This window comes from Gadus macrocephalus, chromosome 1, assembly GCF_031168955.1.
Source record: "Gadus macrocephalus chromosome 1, ASM3116895v1".
In the NCBI taxonomy this organism is placed as follows: domain Eukaryota; kingdom Metazoa; phylum Chordata; class Actinopteri; order Gadiformes; family Gadidae; genus Gadus; species Gadus macrocephalus.
Window position 1 is genome coordinate 13,759,247 of NC_082382.1, and position 20,410 is coordinate 13,779,656.

The following is a 20,410-nucleotide window of genomic DNA, read 5'->3' on the forward strand; positions in this document are numbered from 1 at the left end:
AGACATTAAACCACATTAATATTGCTAGGCAGTTCGTTCACATGGCTTTGCATAGTTTCATGTTTCCCTTAACTACTTATATGGGTTTTTTTCAAGATAAAAAAAGAATAACGATAAAACATTAATTATATGTTTGCGCAATGGTGCAAGATCCACCCATTATGCTATACAAAACTTCCATTGGAAACTAAGAATATTATGTATTTAACGATAAAGTTTTCTGGTAATGAATTGGTGCTGTACTGGCTTCATTGATTGGAATCAACAGAAACATGTTTGTGGTGAACTTTGCTTCTACATCCAACCATATTACACCATTAAGTTTACACCATCAACCAGCCAACATTTGCACTGAGGCGGCGATCATGGAGGCCACCAGTCATTTTGTTTATGGTTCGGACAAGCTGCCACATCAAGGGAAACCCCAAGCGGTCTCCTGCATTTTATTGCTAGTAGCACTTTATACCAACCTCTCTTATGTACACTTTTAAATCTCTGCTTTGAATTACCAACCATTTCCCCAAGCCCTTATACATTTTAACAGCACCCAGCCCCAACATCTTATAGCATCTGAGAAAATAAAACAGCAAGGCAAGCGTACATCAATCTTTGATAATTGTGGTTAAGTAAAGTATAGCAATCCAAAATGCTGGCACTCTTACCCCTTGGCAAAAGCTTGGAATAAATATGGGAGTTGACTTCCTTGTCCCTAATAGAACACCGGATCTCTTCCACCGCCTCTCTCCCGATCGTGATGAACAACACCACTAGCTAGGAAGAGATCATGATACAATTAGACACAAAAATTCGAAAGCATTATTCAGTACAGAAGTTGCCTATTCAGCGTACTTTATTTTTTAATAAGCTTTCTCCATAACAATAGGCCGATAATTTATCCATTTTTCCAAAACGACAACTATGAAGGGCTACCTACCAAAGGAACCCAGTAGGTATAGAGAGCCCCAAGTCGCAGTTCGTCCACAAACTGAGAGCAGGCCAATAGCAGAAAGTATAAATTGAAGAAGTACTTGAATTGATTGTATAGAACCTGCAAACACAAAATAGACAAGCAAAAGAGCCTTTTTTGAATATCTTGTTTAATTCAAGCAAAAGCAAACATATGCATTTTGAGTTTTGCATTAATTTGGTAAGCACATCTTTAAATTCATATAAAGAAATATATTAGAACATTTTAATGAAATGAATATTCCCTACTGCAAACACCATATTTCAGACTAGCAGAATTTAAAAGAAGCTAGAACTCAAAGAGCAGACAGGGGAGGAGACGATAAACAAATACTTTTGTTTCTGCAATGTCAAGCTGTGACATTGCATGTCATATCACGCCACTCCCTCTTGTGTCCTACCACCAATGTGCAAGTTTACCAACAAGGGAAATTCCATTTTGGTGCGACAGAAAGTTATTACTGCTACATGCGAATGGAAATTTGAATCTAAATAGAACCGGAAAGCTAGAAAATATTGAGTGCACACATTTCTACAATATGTTTATGATATTGCACTCAATAAAGACGCACCACGCTTTGCAATGCAAAAACGGGCTGGCCTTGTCTTATCCCTTTCAAACAAATTGGGGCTACTTTTAATGGCTAAGTCCATACACAAAAATCCCATAAGACTATAAGACCACTGAATGTCTGGAAAGCAAATTCATATGTAAAACAGGTGGAGAATATGTGGCTGGCATAAGCAGTACTTAGACTGCAGACTGTATTGTTGGGCGAAAACCACAACCACTCGCCTCTATTGATTCTTGAAATGTGACCTAATATCGGCATCTAGTATAATACCATATGGGCCGTGATGAGCATATGGCTCAACACAAGCAAATAATCAAAACATGCCTATACAGGATGTGACCTGCACCTTTTAACAAGGCTTATTGTAAATAACAATTGGCCCACTTTTCAGTACTTACATATGTTGCAAGTTTGTAAGATGATTTCAAACGTCTGGATGTGGAAATGAACACTTCCTTATACTGCGAATGCTTGCTAATTAGGCAACAAGGCATATTTTACACTTTAAATATGTGCAAAGATTGAATGAGATTAGAATTCGCTAGTGTCCTTTTCTGATTGGCTAACAGTCACATAAGATCACATGACCTCAGTAGCTAACGTAGCCAGTTTTCCTGGGCGTCATTAGATCGGCCACTAATGAAGATTGTTTTGACTGTTGTAAATATGTTAATTAATCACCTAAAAAAGAACTTTGTGAGATTAGTTTAATCAACCAAATAATGAGGGGTGAGGACTAGACACTAGTCCTAACAGGACACTAAGGTCTGGGTACTAGACACTAGTACCTACAAGTCTGAGGACTAGAGACTAGTCCCTAGAGGACGTTGAGGACTGAGGACTAGACACTAGTACCAACAGGACTGAGGACTAGACACTAGTCCCTACAGGACTGAGGACTAGACACTAGTCCCTACAGGACGTTGTGGTCTGAGGACTAGACACTAGTCCCTACAGGTCTGAGGAATAAACACTAGTACCTACAGGACTTTGTGGTCTGAGGACTAGACACTAGTCCCTACAGGACTGAGGACTAGACACTAGTCCCTCCCTACAGGTCTGAGGAATAAACACTAGTACCTACAGGACTTTGTGGTCTGAGGACTAGACACTAGTCCCTACAGGACTGAGGACTAGACACTAGTCCCTCCCTACAGGTCTGAGGAATAAACACTAGTCCCTACAGGACTTTGTGGTCTGAGGACTAGACACTAGTCCCTAGAGAACGTTGGGGTCTGAGGACTAGACATAGTCCCTACAGGTCTGAGGACTAGACACTAGTCCCTACAGGACTGAGGACTAGACACTAGTCCCTACAGGTCTGAGGACTAAACACTAGTCCCTACAGGACGTTGTGGTCTGAGGACTAGACACTAGTACCTACAAGACGTTGTGGTCTGACACTAGTCCCTACATGTGTTGAGGGCTGGTGAGCTGGGGGAGTGTGTTGGGGAGTGACCCGTGGCTGACACTCACCCCGGGCAGGAAGGTGAAGAAGTTGTACTTCTGGTTGTTAATGACGTTCCTGGGGTATCGCTGGTCCCGTTTCTCTGGGTGGCCGAGCCACACGGTGCGGGGGCGGAGGTCTCCCATGCCACAGCACCCAGACACCGGGCAGCACCTGGTTCACAATTACATTCATACGTTAGGAAGAATTTGTAGAGAACAGTGCCAAATAGTCCAAATAGGTAGGATGTCGTTATTTTGTGGTTTTTGCTACTTGTTATGAAAAGGAGGATATTAAGATGATGTTATGCTAAGGTTTACGGTTATGATTTGCCATGAATTTAAATTTGTACTCCTTATGGAATGTCACTGCATAGCCTACTTTTCTATGAATGACCATGATTCCTTTTTTTTAGGCATGTGAGAAGAGAGAAACTGCAAGCCTTACTCATGAAAATATAATATTTGTTTTAGTCTAGCTGATAGCCTGGTCATCCTTTTGCATCCATATCTCATTCATCTTATTTTTTCAATTATCATGAATGTATTGATAGACATTGTTTGAGTCCAGCTTCATTGATTGATTGGTTGTAGCATTCGATTAGAAAGTATTGAAATCAATCAATTTAATGTTGTGCTACTTTTGTATATAGATATATATTTATTTAATTTTGAAATCAGATTAATTGATTGATTGTTTACATCAATTGATTTGTAATAGAGACTTCCAGAATACATGTGAAATTTAAGACAACTAAGGAAACTGTAACTACCAGTATTCTCTATCTGGTCAATGAAGGCCTGTGATGCCAACCAGAGCTGAGACCGGACAAGAACTGATATATTTATAATAGCCGTTCTCTCGATATAAATTGATACATCTGCTTTATATCACATATATTGATTACATTACGCTAAAGTAGAACAAATATGTCACTAAGACTGTACTTAAGCATGTGTTTAGGTGACATCATCGATGCTATCCATAGACGCCAGCCTAGAATCTGTGCAGCCAGCATCTAGCATCTATTCTCGTTCCTTTTCCACCAGACACAAGGTTATCACCGAGATAACCTAACCCCGGGCGGGTTAGAATAATAGCAAGTGTCGAACCACGTATGTTAATTTTAAACCCGCCATGGCGTACATGTTGGCAAGCCGTCTGGGTTTGAGACAATCCCATAGTCAACAGAGCAAATATTGACATGGGCGTCGCGCTGCACTTGTTCCAACGGAACACGGATGTCCCAGCGCCAAGGGAGCCGTCAGACAATAAATGATATATATATAATTACACTACAATTTATATATTACAGTCAAATTGGTTCAATTGCCATGTTGAATAGAAATGCTTGTTCCGCTGTTTCGACAATGTCGAAAAGACGACATGTAAACAATGACATCAGCATCGACAGTATGTGACGAGCGAACACCGGGTCTTTTTCGTTGTAAATATTTAAACGTTTTCAGCGATTTTTATTCGGTATAACACCCTTACCCATTCCTGTGTTTACTGTCATGTCTTTTGTGGCGTCTCACGGGTTGTAAAGGAATATTGTCCGTCATTCCTGCAGCCTCCGCTGAGCTCCAGCACAATCTCTCCGCTGTCTGCGCTCTGGGCGGAGGCTCGAGAACTGTCCTTCAATGGGTTGTAATGAGTCTGTAACACACAGCACTGAATCCAACCCAACCTTAAATTCATCCCAATATTATAGAAGTTACATTTTGTAGAAGGAATTATATTATTTCCCTTCATTGTAGTGAAAAGTTAGAGCTTTTCAAATATACAATATACGTCCAAAGCATTATATTTACATGTTAGCCAACCTAGTGTAGCCAAATGCATTCATCTTCTACCATCCAAACATGTGAAAGGAAAGCCATCGGTAAGTCACATTGATTTTATTTTTTAAAGACCTGGAAGTAACACTTAGTGAGAAACAATACATTGTAAACATGTAAAACGGCTAGACATTACTTAACTGTTTCAGAAGCTTTTTTTTTTATTATTTCTTTTTTTAGGAAAGGCACACCGTGGCATATGCATATTAATGGGGAATGTAGGCCTACAGCAGGAGGAGCCGTAAACTTTTACTGACCATTCTGATTTGTGTAAAGTGTCCAGTGATACATTCATTACTGTTGAACTCAGCAGTTTGAGGATGAAATAGATTTTGCGTCACGAATGTATCAGCTAACAAACTCTGCATTGATATAAGGGGGGCAAGAATGAAAACCTATCATAAGCTAAATGAGGTAGGATAGACCCCCTATCACATTTGTGTAATATAAATAATGAGTTTACAGAACATGAACAATTGCAGATTAAGCAAAACAAAGTCTAAAAAAAAAAGAAATTCACAAGTTAAAGTTAAACAAAGTGAGTTGCTATCCCCGAGTAGAACATGAAATGCATGTATAAGAACAAAAAAAAACATGGGACTTGAAATGCAATGATAGAATGTAAATCCAACATTTGAAAATATAAATAAAGTGCAGGCACGACAGCATTGAACATTCTGTAGCTCAGCCAACAGTTCTACAAGAGGACTAGAATGGAGTAGCAAAAACATTTTAATCAGAGTTTGTAAACGGTTGTAATAAAAGGGTAAAAAAAAAGAAAAAACAAATGCAATGTTATACTGTAAGACATGCTTAAGTATAAGTCTAACGGGCCTTTATTGTAATTGAAATGCATTCAAGATAAATTTGAATTAGGCACAAAGATTATACATTTCAACCAACATTTCAGCATCAGTAACCATGTGAAAACCAGTTTGTAATCTGTGTCAATTGGATGACAAAGGGCATCTGGTTAAAATAAAAAATGCTGGAATCATTCAGACTCTAACTTCTGACTCTTTTCGAAAAGCAAAAAAAACAAAAAACTGTACAATTTGATAAAATCTATAGCACACAAGGGGAAAGTGAGTAGTCATGTACAAAGAAATATGGTTAAGCACACTATTATTCCCATAAACACTACAACACAGTATCCATATTCAGTCACACCCTGAAACGTTTCCCAATCCTAGAGAAAATCCTTCAAAAGCACGTCAGAAAGACAATGTGTAGCAGTTTCAAGTAGTTATACATTCAACATCTGGATACACAAGTCACACAAAAAATACCCGCATGTTAAAAAAGTAAATACAGCTACAGTAGTTATAGCAAGGTCAACTACAAATAACACTTAAACTACTTACTTAACACTCAAAACTGCATGACAGTACAGACTCTCCACCGTGAAAGATTTATCAGTATAGGATATTGATTGTACAGGTAGTTTGCAGGCGTAACTGGCTCTAACCTTCATGACTAATTGACAGCGATTTTACCCTCTTCTATAAAATGGGAAAATTGTGATTTTGACACACCACCAGAGCCGTTCTTTTCCATTTCAGCCATGGAAGCAGGCAGGCCAGAGTGGGACCCGTCCATCTTCATTAGGCCACCGGTAGAGCCAGCCATAGGCCCACCAGCAAGGCTACCAGGATATGGGATCCCACCCCCCTGGATGACTGAGATTTCATTCGTCTTCATGGCCAGGCCGCTACTGAAGACAGCCGCGTACTGGTTCCATAGTGATGGGTCAAAGTTCATGGCTGGAGGACCCAACTCTTTGGGCGCTTGCATCATCTCTTGCATCTTCGCTTCGGAGCCCATGGCCATCAGAGCCATTGGATTATCCAATGACATACGCTGGCCACGCCTCGAAGTGTTGTTCCACATGTGGGTTCCAACATGTACCTAGAAACAAACAAAATATAATTAATGCTCTGTTGAAAAGTTGTGTTAATAAAATAATAGGTGATAGCTTTTTGTGCCAGAGGATGCATACCTTTAGGTTTCCCTTGGTGGTGAAAGCTCTCCCACAGATAGTGCAGGCAAAGGGCTTCTCCCCGGTATGAGTGCGTTCATGGATCTGAAGGGCACTGGCAGATGAGAAGTTCTTGCCACAGGCATTGCAGAGATGCTGTTTGGTAGACCTTCGCGACACACTGGAGTTGGATGACGTCATGCCAGTTCCCTGTGGCAGCTGGGAGCTAAACAAGCCATGGGCCCCCAGGGGATTCTCTGGAGGAATCTTCATCTCCAGACCGGCAAGACTAAGGGGCATTCTGGTGAAAGGCAGGTGAGCTGCAAAAAGAAAGATTATATTAAGGGCAGGAACAACAATGCATTATTTTCATAATAATATCTGTGAAATATGTAAAAAAAAAAAAAAAAAAAACATATTTACCATAATCTCCATTTGTGTAGGGCAGGCCAGGTTCGTCTTTAATAACTTTAGGGACGAAGCTGCTGGGAGCTGTGAGGTCAAGGGCTCCACTGGACTCGTTGCCTTCTTGAGCACCACCATCAGAGTCTGGTCTCGAAGCGCACTGTGGGGAATCGTCCTCAGAGTCTGGAGACTTTGTGTGGCCATTGGCCATGCTTGTTAAGGGGGAGAAGGAATGGTAGGACATGGCAGCCTCCGAGATGGCAGGACTACGGTCGTTGTGAAAGACCTGCTCTTGCAACGTAGGGGGAGACTCCTTGGACATCCCCTCACTTTCTGAGGCAGTGCTGCTCTGGCGCTTCAGTGAAAGAGCGGAGGAGAGATCCTTTAAAACATCCAGGCTTGAAAAGGGAGATGCAAGAGGAGCGGGCTGTTGGTGTGCTGGCTCTTCAGTGGTAGGAGGTGGTAGAGACGCTTCGGTCAGCATCTCTTTGGAATGCAGCTCCTCCTCTGGCTCATCCATACTGTCATCAAAGCCGTTGATATCCATGGACCTTTCGTCGTCCAACAAGGAATCCATTGCTTCAGCAGCCTCGATTTGGTTCTCTGGCATGGGGGTGTTTGGGATTTGCCCGCCCATGTGCATACGAATGTGCTGCTGCAAGACCACAGCGTTGGTAAACTTCTTCTGGCAGATGGGACAAGAGTGCTGCATCCTGAGAGGCGTGTTGGCCCTGTGCACCCCATAATGGGCCTTCAGGTTGCCCTTTGTAGAGAACGCACGGCCGCAGATCTTGCACTTGTAAGGCCTCTCGCCTGTGTGCGTGCGGTAATGCATTTTGAGGGAGCTCTGGCAGCTGAGCACCCTGTGGCAAATTACACATTCGTTGGGATCCTTGGTCCTTTTCTCCAGGCCGTCGACCATCTGCTGGAGTTTTGCAGTTCCAGAGCTTTGATCTCCCAACTGGCCGCTTCCGTTGACGTGGTGCAGTGCTCTGATCAGATCTTTAGAATCTTGGATCTGTTCGAAGCCCATGTCGTGGCCAAACATGTTTGAGGAAAGCGATGCAGACTCACTTGGTGATGGGGAGGGCCTCAGGGAGAACTGATCACTCATAATGCCTTCAAATGGATTTTTCAACCCTGGTATAGATGACTGGTGGGGCCCAGCCATTGGACTGCCGACCACTGGTTTCACGTCGGTGAGGTTGGCCTCGTCATAGGGCATGGACATGCCATAGGGAATGCCACTGCTGGTGGGAATGTTATCGAGGTGCTCTGGAACAGGATGGGGGTTCATCTTGATGTTGGGGTATTTCTCCTTGTGCCTTTGGAAATGCACTTTGAGGTTTCCTTTGGTGGTGAAGCGGTTACCACAGATGTTACATTTGAAAGGCCGTTCTCCAGTGTGAGAACGCAGGTGAATCTGCAGAGCGCTATCATTTCCAAAAGTCTTGCCACAGTACTTGCACTTGTGCCTGTATGGTGACTCGCTATTCTTTGACTCAGAAGGAAGATTCAGCATCTTGGCCTTGGCTTTTTTAGAGGCCTCAATACCAGCCTGAAGGCCAGCAAAGGGGCTGGGGAAACCATTGACCCCGGCAGTCTGTGGCAAAATTGCTGGTAGGCGATGGGCCAGGTCTGAAACTCCCTTTGAAATGTCTGCTTTAGTGGTGAAGTTTCCCAGTCCTTCAGTCAAAGAGGTGGGGATACCAGTGATTTGAGGTAGTCGACTCTGCTTCATGGTCTCCATGGAGAGGCTCTGACTGCCTGTTCTTTTACCTATGAGAGCTGCGGCAGCAGAGAGCTGTTGAGAGAGATGGGCACCGAGGGCTTTGAGTGGGTCCACTGCGGCCCCGAGAGCCGAGTGGAGACCTTGAGGTGCCATCATGGCCACCTGAATTCTAATCTGCTCCGTCAGCTGGATCTGATGGAGCTGCTGTTGCTGGAGACACACCAACTGTTCCAAGATCATTGGTATGGTTTGCAGCGCCTCTTTGGATGACGACAGATGCGCGTGTTTTGAAGAATGCTGAGTGACAGCCACCTTAGTGGCACTCATTGACTCTAGAGTTACATTTGAATCTTGCATCTTGCTGGATCTGAACGTCATCTCAGAGCTGGGGGACATCTCTGTTCTGTCTTTTTGACCCGACTCCTCTGCAATCGATTTGATCTCGTCTGCCAACTCTGTATGGTTGTTGGATAGGGAGTGACTGCTTGACTGGCCATCATCAGGGTCACTATTTGCACCATCGGAAGAACCTTGTGAATAGTCCTCCGGAACCCCGTTCCCATGGCCATTCCTCAAGATGACCACCTGTTGACTTTTAGTGCAATTTTTCTCATGTTCCTGGAATTCAGTCTCATCAAAGAATTCAGCGCAACACTTGTTGCAGACCTTGGTATTGTCCATTCTGAATCTCTTCATCTCCCGTCCTGTTTCTTCAGCTTGTCCACATGAAGTGACTCCTAAAATAAGAAAAGACAAAATCTTGATAAGAGCAGGTTTGTGGTGAATGAAAACATTGATAGTGGTTTGTTTAAAAAATAACAAAGGTAGCTAGAATAACAGGAATTTCTACACTAGGACAATAATCATGGAATCTCGATGTCCAGCAGAGGGCGCCATCTACTTTTCAAAAGTACATGAGGACCACCAAGGTACCAACAACAAACAATGCCAAATCATTTGGGATTATTCCACAAGAGACTAACCCATGCTCATAACAAATATGGTGGTTAATATGACATTGAACATATGTCAAGGTTGGTATGAATGCTGGCGAGATTAATTTGCCTACAAGAACAATCTGAATGTAAAGTAAATTACATTAGCCAAATTAAACTTTGAATACATTTTTATTCAGCGAATCTTCTCACCATGGTGCATTCCTCAAATGGCCTATGTATGGGCATTGTCAAATGCTAATGCACTCAGCGAGGGGCAAGTAGCCTACTTGTTTGCATTCTCACACAAAAATGGTAGAGTTGTTAATTGCTCACCAGGCATCATACAGTGGGGGGAAAGAAAAACGGACTCCCGCATTCTTTTTGAAAAAATAGGCGAACCTTGTCCTTGATATTTCATCAATGATTCATTAAATACACTTTACAAAAGACGTGGCCGTAAGTCAAACCTGGGGATATTAGCGGTGTTTAAATCTAAAAAGATCCAACTATATATATATATATATAGTAATAGGCCTTTAGCAATTAAAAAACACTTCCACTTCGTGGCACGCAATCTAGATGAGTGATTCTGGTCACCTATTGTAGGGTTCATAGTTGAAATAACTTGGCAGATCAATGAAGGTAGAGAATTGAAAATTGTCAAAAAAAAAGAAATAGTAATGTGGCGTAGTATTTATTAATGTGGACATTTGTTAGCGTTCCCATTTGTGTCATCAGGAGATTTGTCCACGACATGGTTTAAATAGGGCAACGCCAAACGCACCCCCTCCCCGTCTCAAAAAAGAGCTGAATATTCCATCCCCCCACCACTCCCCATATGTACCAAAGGAAACAAGTCATGCATTAAACTAGGGGATTTATTGCCTTTAGGTCAGCTTACTCCCGAGTCACATTTCATACGGATTTGTAAACTACCTTTGTTTAGAGGGAAGAAAAAAATTGCAAACTTTTTTTTTTTGAAGCAGAACCTCAATAAACACGTGCTGTTAAATACACTACAACAAACCTTGTTGAAACTTGCATATTGTCGTGCCAGCACCAACATTGCGAATATACAAAAGGGCAATTTCCAATTATATAAACCAAAATAACCCAACCTATAGGACTACACACGACAAAAATGTAAAATGATTTGATACAAACTCAATATAACTAATAGTCACTATATAGTAATGCCACTTGTACCATCAGCGGGCTACTGGCAACACAAAACAAATCTATGAAGTTTGGAAATCCAAAAGGTAACGTGAGCAGAATCAAAAGGTAGTCCTTTAAATCAAAACACAAAACGAGAGGAATACCACGACTGAATGCCCGCTTTTGGTTAAAAGTTGAAAAGTGAACTGTAATAATTTCCACTCGGGTAAATTAGCCTACTCGTGGTCATGTCGAGCCTCCATAATCAGTTATCGATGAGCAACTAGAACTCGTCCGAGAGAATCGGAGTCCTTAAACGATGAATGAAAAAGATTCAGCCTATTATCTTCACTTTGATCAAACACTTTCGCTAGATGAAAAAACTCAGAAGACAGTTTAAAGACCGAAACTTGGTCAACAGCAAGGGTCACTTTGCAGGTCAAAGTGCGAGAGAACAATGCAAGGTAGCTAAGTTAAAAGTGCTACTTTAGAAACAGCAGAGGACTAGAGCAAACTTTCAGTAAACTCTGCGGACACAAACCAAATATCCACTCTCTTACCTATTTCTGACGAGCCGGGTTCATCCGAATTGATGTGCTGCGGCTTTGCTTGCTTGCGCCTCGACATGGTGCAACCATCAGCAGCAAATAGTCCTGAAATATTTCTCCCTTCTTTCCAAATTCTTCGGGTTGGAAATTAGCCCCTCAAGTAGAAATGCGCATGTCAACGTAATTATTATTATCAATAATGCATTGCGATTTATCATGCCCCCCTGACAGCTGATTGGCTCTAGTCCAAGCGCTCACACATTATTCAAATCGGTGCTATTGATGAGAAGAGCAGAGGGGCCGTAGGGGGCGGGAGGAGCGCTACTAGTGGATAGACGAGGGAGGAGCACCAGTCCACCCTTCTTCCCTTCTTCAAGATTCTTTTTGTATTTCGAAGTAATGTAAATCCTTCCCTACTGACTTTTCAACTAGATAGGCCTACTCGTTGATATTTTACGTGAAATATCTTGGATTATTAATGCGTGGTCTCAAACCAAATAGGCCTACAAATGACGTATTTTGCTTCATATATGTCTTACCAATAGTTTGATTAAAACTGATAATTGTGTGTTTTTCTTAGAGCTTTGTCGAAGCTCAATTTTTCCTCAGAAAAAAATACTAATATCCTTTATCATAGCATTGATCATAGCAATGTTTTTTTTATAGATATATTAGGCCTATAAATATATTTATTTAGGACTTTGTAGTATTTCATTCATATTAGCCTTCAAGGTGTTATTTGTTTGATAAGATCAGTTGTGTTGTATTGAAATTGGTGTAAAAAGCGACCCTGAATGTTAATGACAATGTTCCACACACAATAGAGTATTGCATGCACATAGATTCGGTTAACGCAAATGAACTTAACTGAGCTGATGCTTAACAATATGACCTGTGTTTTCACAAAGCTGAATCTGTAGGTTAAGCCACCACTTATTTTGCTATGCCAACTAATGCATTTTGGACCCTTGATAGGTGTTTGTTTTCCATGTTTGTCTTTGGGGAATATAATAAACAACCCCTTATTTCCTTTCAGATAATGTCTATCCACTTCAGGGAAAACTGTAGGTAAGTAAGTTTATGACAAGCACCATTTGTCTTTAGCATTAGCTTTGAACTTAATGTTAACGGTTGGGACTGTCATGCTGTGTGTCCATGAGGTTGTGGTGAATGTTAAGGGTGGAAAATAATTTATTGCCCTCATTAAGAGACAGACCGGTCCAACCCATTTTGTCTTGTTGCAGCTCATCTTCGCTCATGTCATCAAAGCTGAAGACCAGTACTCCTCAAAAGCACGGATCCATGATCCACTGAACACAATATTAACCAATATACAGGTATATGCCTAATACCTTCTTATAGAAATATATGAATATAACCGGCGAGATATTAGTAATTTCTCATTTGCAAAGAGATCCGGCAAGGGAGCAGAAGGCTTAATTGAGGACCTAAAATGTACAAACAATCAAACAAAATATCTATCAAACTAATTGTATCTCAATAGGTGGGAGGATGGCGTCCCTTTTGGTTAATCAAGATTCAAATTCAGCACAGAATGTGTTTATAATATATCATAATACTGCAAAGTTCAAAAACGTATGAGCAGCTATGCTTTAATCTGGTTGTTTGTGGTTGTCATGAAGGGCTTGGACATAAAGTTGCTTTACTATAGATGATATGCCAAGTGTCACTTGGAAGGTATTCTTGATTAAGGGTCTATTAAATGACTAAATGTAAACGGATACTATGGAGTATACAGGAACACTGATATACATGACTAAGCATTCATGCAATGGGAAATTCTTTCATTCTATGTGAAAGGGGATTTTTATGACGCCATATGTGATAATTGTAAGACAAATACAACCCAATACATTGGGCAAAGCAATTGCTCTTATGGGCCCTGGTTGAAGGTGGAAAAGAGGGGATAGTTGTCTAGACAGTTTATGACCCCAATAGGAAACTATGCTTGAATACACTGCTTCTGCTACAATCAATCCAAACAATGTAAACTGTTCGCAGTTGTGCCATAAATCCACACTTGTTGACCAAATCATGACCAATTTCCTCTATATTGCCTTCCTTCAGAGCAGAATAATGTGATATATGGAATAAAGAGCGAGCCTAACACTCAAATTGAGATCTGGAACAGAATTGAATTGTGCAATTGTGTTTATTCATCCTTCAAAATGATAATGGTTTAAGCTCAACTTATATTTCTTTGCCTTTCACCCTCGCCACAAAGTATTTTTCAAAGCCTTTTTTATATTCAAGCTGTATTTATGTTTGCAGGAAATGATTGCGTGTATATTTGTATTGGAAAATGTTGAACTCAACAGCGGTGGTGTTCCAAGATGACAATAAAGAATCCATAGTACAAATGACTTCTAAAAACCTTGACCTGGGCCAGTAAATAAATAAATAAAAGCCTCATCAGTGGTCAATAATGGAGACAGAAAACAACCGATGGAAGGTTGCCATTCAATTGATATTTTCTATATCCTAACCCTTTTCTAAAGGATGGCGAAAACATGCCTATTTTGAGGAAGCAAAGCATGGCCCAATGAATCTCCCTCCGACAGTAACAACAGTGGCCTTGAGGTGGACAAACAAAGACAACTGAACACTTGGTAGAGAATTGTGAATTGAACATGTGTCGTTTATTACGACTCAGTAAAAGATGAAAGGACCAAAGAAGGAATTTAAGAAGGATGAGATATTTCACATCTGTGTGAAAATCCTTTAAGTCAGATGGACTCCGTAAATAGTGTTCTCAACAAATGCATCATATAAGCCATGGCATACTCCAGCCTGACGGGTTGCTGCCCCTGTCTCCAGTTGTTTCAGTATTCCCACAGCCGTACCCTCCAATGTGTCTCATCGCCGGGCCCTAAAAACCAGTTCCTTTGGTTTCAGTCGTTTTGGTTTCTGTCCAATTAAGGTACAACTGGTTCACTCTAAAATTAGGTCTCGTTGAGACAAAGCATATGGGAGACAAACTCTTGATTGAATAGCAGGTTTTAACGCGGTAATGTCCTCAAACATGTTATCATTCTTTGGCTCAAGGGTGAAACTTTAGTTGACATTGTAGGGGGGTCGAGAACTGTGACCCTAATATCGGAATCGATGGTTTAACAGTAGCATGCTTTCATGAAGGTCATTTCCATAAAATTTCTGTCTATAGCTTTGCTTTACTTTGCTTTACACATTTCTTGTTAGGATACTTTACCATTACTGAGGCACATAAAACTAACATGTATGAACCCGTTTGCAAGTTCCACCGCCTTTTATAGTAATACTGAGATCCGAACTTCTGGCATTTACAAGCCTTCTCTTGATAGCTGGAGATTGGTGGAAGCTTCTGGAGGCTCATGGAGACTCCTCAGCGCTGTATTAAACCAGGGACCTTTCCACCACCGACCTACGGCAGAGAACAGCCTGCAAGGGAACCATGGTCAGCCGGTGTTTTTGTAGCAGAGAAACATTAAGAAGTGAAGACATTTCCTGAAGCAGGAACTGGGACTGTGACAATAGAACAAGACTATTTCTGGTCCCATTAACAGGCTCAGTGGGCTCTTCCTGGTTACTTTGTTAATTGTTAATCAATGTAAAATGTTCAAATGTAACATTTTGTAACATAACATCAAAATGTACCGCGAAAGGAACCGATTATGTGTGCAAAGAAAGGCACTGACTTTTTCTTCTTTTATTGATTTCCAACTTATTGCTTTCAAGTATTAATTCAAAATCAATGTACATCATTGTTGTCAACATTGGCGCTTTGTGGCAGCAGTGTTACAGCAACGTAGGACGCTGTTGTACAATACAATCACTGCTAAAGGGGCCCATTCGGCATTTTCCGAATCCATCTGAGCGCATTCTTTTGTCTTCTATGATTGTCAGTTAAACACAGCATTATCCAGCACACAGAGGCTGCAAGGCAGTCATTGCTATAGTGTGGCTTTTATTATTGATCAAAAGCACCTCCTTTGAATGGTAATCCCTTTCAGAAGCACATGTATTTTGTTCTATTATTTGGTAAGGTCAGTGTACAATAAAGGCAGTGCGAACTGAGGGGGAAACATTTCACTTCTGTCGATCCAAGGTCATGTTATGTACTTTTAACTCTGCAGCTTTGAAAAGCACTATGCACGGCTTGCAGTTTGAAAGTTTAGAGGTTACATAATTAAATATGATTTAGATATGTATAAATTGAGGTTATTAATTATATATATGTATATCGATGCTAGCACATCATAAAAAATAAAAACACGTTAATATATATTAAATAAATAAAAACAATTGGCAATTAATGTGTGCTGGCTGTGCCAGCTGAGGCACAGCCAGTTGAGGAACAGGAAGCAATGATGATTCTTTCTTTAAACAGAGAGAACCATCCAATTGGGGACACAGGAAGTACTAATGAATCCGTCTTTAGAGAACCATCCACTTGGCTTCACAGGAAGTACTAATGAATCTGTCTTCAAACACAGAGAACCCAGTCAGTGGAGGACACAGAAAGTTGTAATGAATCTGTCTTTAAACACAGAGAACCAAGCCAGTTGAAGACACAGGAAGTACTGATGAACGTCTTTAATCACGGAGGACCAAACGAGTTGAGGAACTTGAAAAACTGATGACTCTGTCTTTAAATCCAGAGAACCAAGTCAGTGGAGGACACAGGAGTTACCAATGACTCTGATGTTAAAACTCAGAGATGTGAGTCCTCAGAGATAACAAGGTGGCTGTTTATTTGTCTCACACCAGGAGAACGTTGGGGGTTGGGCTGCGGGAATTTATGTTCCCCAGCATTCTATACAATTTAGCATTTTTCTCCATCTCTGGGCAAAGCTTCTTTGTTATGTAAAACTTTGTTATGAGAAACAAGTCTTTGTGCATTTTGCCTTTCTAGCAATTTAGGTTAAAGCTTTTGCAGTGAAATGCGAAATGTTAAGCGTAAAAAAAAAAATGATTACATGTATTTTTCATCTAAGGGTGACAAAGGAAAGTCTGTGTGGTTTTCGTTCCCTAACACTTCATAGCAATCACAACGGTCAACAAGGAACTGGCCCAGCCCCAAAGAAGTGTGAAAGAGTGTGAAGCTCTATTAATGGGAGGCTGGCGGGTGAGGGGGAGAGATCAGTTGGCCCACACATGGCTGTAATTTAACGGGGAATTGCCCAGTGGTTCCTGTGCAGAGGTAAACATACCAACAGGCCCGCTTTTGTTAATGTGTGAATATGACAAGTGCTCCCAATAACAACAATAGAGCATGTGGGGGTTAAACAAGGACATACTGTATGTATGGAAAGACACCCACTGTGTCCGCTTCTCAGTCCCAGTAAGCCACTGATTGACTAGAGATTGTCTGGTCAATTCCCTACGGCTCACTGCTTATTATGGGTTTGTGTAACGGAGCACTGCGGCTACCGCTGTGTTTTTGGGGAGTGCTTAAATCCCCCACCCTCGTGTGAGCCCTTGTGTGAGCCCTCCTCAAAATCACAGTGGTAGCATTTCATTTCAATGCCTAACTTTTTAAGTTAAGATGCTGATTTCAGTTGTTAGCAGGAAAGGGGAAATCAGGGCTACTAATAAATGAATTAAACAGGCAGTGAGACAGAGAGAGAAGGAGAGAGAGGGTAGAGAGAGATAGAGAAGCAGTTGGCCAGTCACCATCCAGCTGTGAGTCAACAGGGGGCCAATCCTTCAAATCTCAGAGGCAATCTGCGCCAGGGGGTCATAAACGTTTACAGGGTGGGAAGCGGTGGGACAGGGATGCAGGATATCAGCCCAGTCCCACCTCTAATTAGCTTATGGGAATGCGCGAGATACACAATAGCTTACACAAGTATTTTGGAACGGCAGAAAACAGGCCTCTGTGAGAGGCTGTGTACAAACTCAGTAGGCGTCACTCCACATTTACATTAGAGAGGTCTCTGAATGGCAAGTGATGTCCATATTCATACAATGTGAGGATTAAAACAGAGCACTCTATATGCTTCTCACAAAGAACACGAAAGCAAGTGGGTCAAAGGAAGAGTTTGTAAAGAGGAATTGTGAGATTCAAATGTTTCACTGACTTCATATGTGGCTGTAGAAAATGTCAGTATATATGTTGCATTAAGGAATTATGCTTACAATTAAGAAGATTAAGAAGTAATTAAAAGTAATTAAAAGTTTTTTCATAAAACAGTTATATATATATTTATTGCATATATACAATTATAGAATATTAATATTAATAACATGTTAATAAGATAAGTGAAATCATCACACCTCTCTCATTTTGATTCAAAGTACCTGATTCCTGTTTTAGAAAACTTTCTGCAAAGTCTTTTTGTCGATCTTCCAGTATCAACAATGATATATAATGTTGTTTTGTTGAGGGAGTGTCAGGCAGATAAAAGTATGTTCTAGTAAAATATGGTCCCAGTGATGCCTGAAGCAAAAAGTAAAGATGCTTACATTTTACGCATGCAGGTAATCGTATTTGCACTTATTTATATAATAAATTGAATACACATGCTAAAGTCCCATTTCTTAATAAATGAATACGTATGTATTTTATTATAGTCACCCAATGTATTTTTTAATAATGAGTCAATAAGTTTTGTAAAAATAAATTTAAGTATTTAATTATTTTAAAGGTTCCTAATATAAATCATACCCTTTGAAATAAAAAACACATGCAGATTTACATTCATTTTTAAAACAGAAATGGATGGTGAATCCCACCAAACTTAATCATGAACCCGGTTGACATTATTAATTCCACCATTGAGCATTTCCATTGTATATGAAAGGCGAATAACAATGACTCTGGTCATAATACTTTGGCCCAAAGACTATAAGACACCTGGTGTGCTTTAACTGTAGGAGGATCAACAACAGGCTCTCAATAACCAGAGACGGCCTTTAACCTCAAGTATTGATTGCCCTTCCTGGCCTGTGAATAGAACAGCTGAATGTGCCTAGAGACTACTGTACAGAACTTTATAAACTCAATCGTATTCAATTGAATGTGTGGTTGTTCAGTAAAATTGTAGATTGTTTCAAAGTGTTATTTTATCAAGGTCCAAGAACATCCCACATGTATCTATTGAGCATTTTCATTCATCCAACGTTAATTACTTTAAATCATTATGCTTTATCATTTGTGTGCACCAATAGTAGATACACAAAAAGGTGTATCCCTGTTGTCGTGACAACCAAAAAATGGCTGCCAATCAGAACAATGGTCAGATGGGCCTTCGGGAGGCCCAGTGGGTACACCCCCTCTCCCCCCCCCATCCACACATCTGCTGCACCCCATTCACACTTATGGGGATGTTATGCCGATTATTCTCTATCCCACTTCCCCCTTTCAAAGCTGACAGGTTGGAGGAATCTGAATCACATTAAGAATTCTACCAACATCTGTCTCAGAACGATGATCGATCGAAGTCACGTAAACACATAGCCAAACACAAGCACACACACAGACACACACACACACACACATACACCCACACACACATCCAAACACACACACACACACACACACACACACACACACACACACACACACACACACACACACACACACACACACACACACACACACACGCGTATGGACATGCACACACACCCAAATCGACCCACGCACACTCTCACACACACACAAATGCACACGCACACACACACACACACACACACACACACACACACACACACACACACACAGACACACACACACACACACACACACACAACCACACTGACACACACAGGAAGAAAGAGGGAGGATAAAAGTTCAAGGGACTGTGAAAATTATTCAACAGGTGAAAGAGTGTGTGACCAAAGTGCTTAAATGCTTTGCTACATTTTCATTGAGGCCGGCATCAAAGCGGAAGAGCACCTTAACTATGTTTGAATACAACAAGGTAATGGCGACCTGAACCCAGATGCTGATACATGGATAAAACCTGTATGTTATACTACAGGTGTGGTTCATCCTTTGATCCTGAACAGTATCCATGGTTAGTCTATTAAACCCGAAGATTTGAATTGTTGCTCTCTCTGCCTGTAGGCTAAGCTTATATGCACATTAGATGAATTCAACAGTACTAAATAAACCTACAGCCTCTTACACTTTTCCGCAGGCCACGCACAACCCTTGAAAATAATTTGGAATGAATAAACATACTACGAAGTAGAACTATTTTGTCCTGTCAAACATTTTATTTGTTTGTTATAAGGACCCCTACGCACACACACACACGGACACACACACACACACACACACACACACACACACACACACACACACACACACACACACACACAGACACACAGACACACACACACACACACACACACACACACACACACACACACACACACACACAGAAATGCAGACACACAACAAACGCAACAGGTTAGCGCTGACCTACAGTGGAAGCACTTGTTGACTTCTGATTCGTACGCAGACACAAGAAAGACCGAGAGGTGGGGGGGGGTTGGCCAGAGAGAATGGGAGACACCGCTCAGGGGGCTATCCACACCCTCACATCCATATTGATTCAACAAATTTGCCACAAATCATTTTACAAATGCCCAGTTGGGGGGCTATAGAGGCGGGTGGAAACACCCCATTCACACTCTGCCGTCCCCCGCAGAGCCGAGGCGCAGGCCCCCGGCTCGTTAAGCTGACAGCCCTCTGATCCCCCCCCCCCCCCCCCTGCCCCCCCCCCCCAGCCCCAGCCATCTGCAGGGTGGGCTGCCCCGGATCAGGAAGCCATTGTGTCACCAAAACTTTAGAAAATATCCGCTGCAAACGAAGA

General features: G+C 41.4%; 2 protein-coding genes across 2 annotated transcripts in view; both read right to left on the reverse strand.

The window, feature by feature from the left end:
* Window positions 1-4,643, reverse strand: part of LOC132454052 (probable phospholipid-transporting ATPase IIA) — a 28,562-nt gene extending 23,919 nt beyond the window's left edge. The window contains exons 1-4 of the mRNA XM_060047214.1: window positions 4,486-4,643; window positions 3,018-3,162; window positions 935-1,048; window positions 663-771 (exon numbers count right to left, since the gene is read on the reverse strand). Of these exons, the coding sequence (XP_059903197.1) occupies window positions 663-771; window positions 935-1,048; window positions 3,018-3,162; window positions 4,486-4,553 (436 nt within the window). The 5' untranslated portion in view covers window positions 4,554-4,643. The remainder of the gene's footprint in view (window positions 1-662; window positions 772-934; window positions 1,049-3,017; window positions 3,163-4,485) is intronic.
* Window positions 4,644-4,874: 231 nt separating this feature from the next.
* On the reverse strand, window positions 4,875-11,854 carry sall4 (spalt-like transcription factor 4). The gene is made up of 4 exons (XM_060047199.1): window positions 11,601-11,854; window positions 7,231-9,681; window positions 6,829-7,127; window positions 4,875-6,737 (listed from the first exon to the last, which is right to left on the reverse strand). Exons 1-4 carry the CDS (start codon window positions 11,665-11,667, stop codon window positions 6,306-6,308), a joined length of 3,249 nt encoding a protein of 1,082 aa, XP_059903182.1. The 5' UTR covers window positions 11,668-11,854; the 3' UTR covers window positions 4,875-6,305.
* Window positions 11,855-20,410: the final 8,556 nt, after the last annotated feature.

What these genes read in the sequence shown, in the direction of transcription:
- sall4 (XM_060047199.1), bottom strand. Translation starts at nt 11,667, where the DNA reads ATGTCGAGGCGCAAGCAAGCAAAGCCGCAGCACATCAATTCGGATGAA. An exon ending in ACCCGGCTCGTCAGAAATAG is followed by an intron (nt 9,682 to 11,600) that starts GTAAGAGAGTGG and finishes TTCTTATTTTAG; the next exon opens with GAGTCACTTCATGTGGACAA. An exon ending in CCACCAAGGGAAACCTAAAG is followed by an intron (nt 6,738 to 6,828) that starts GTATGCATCCTC and finishes GTTTGTTTCTAG; the next exon opens with GTACATGTTGGAACCCACAT.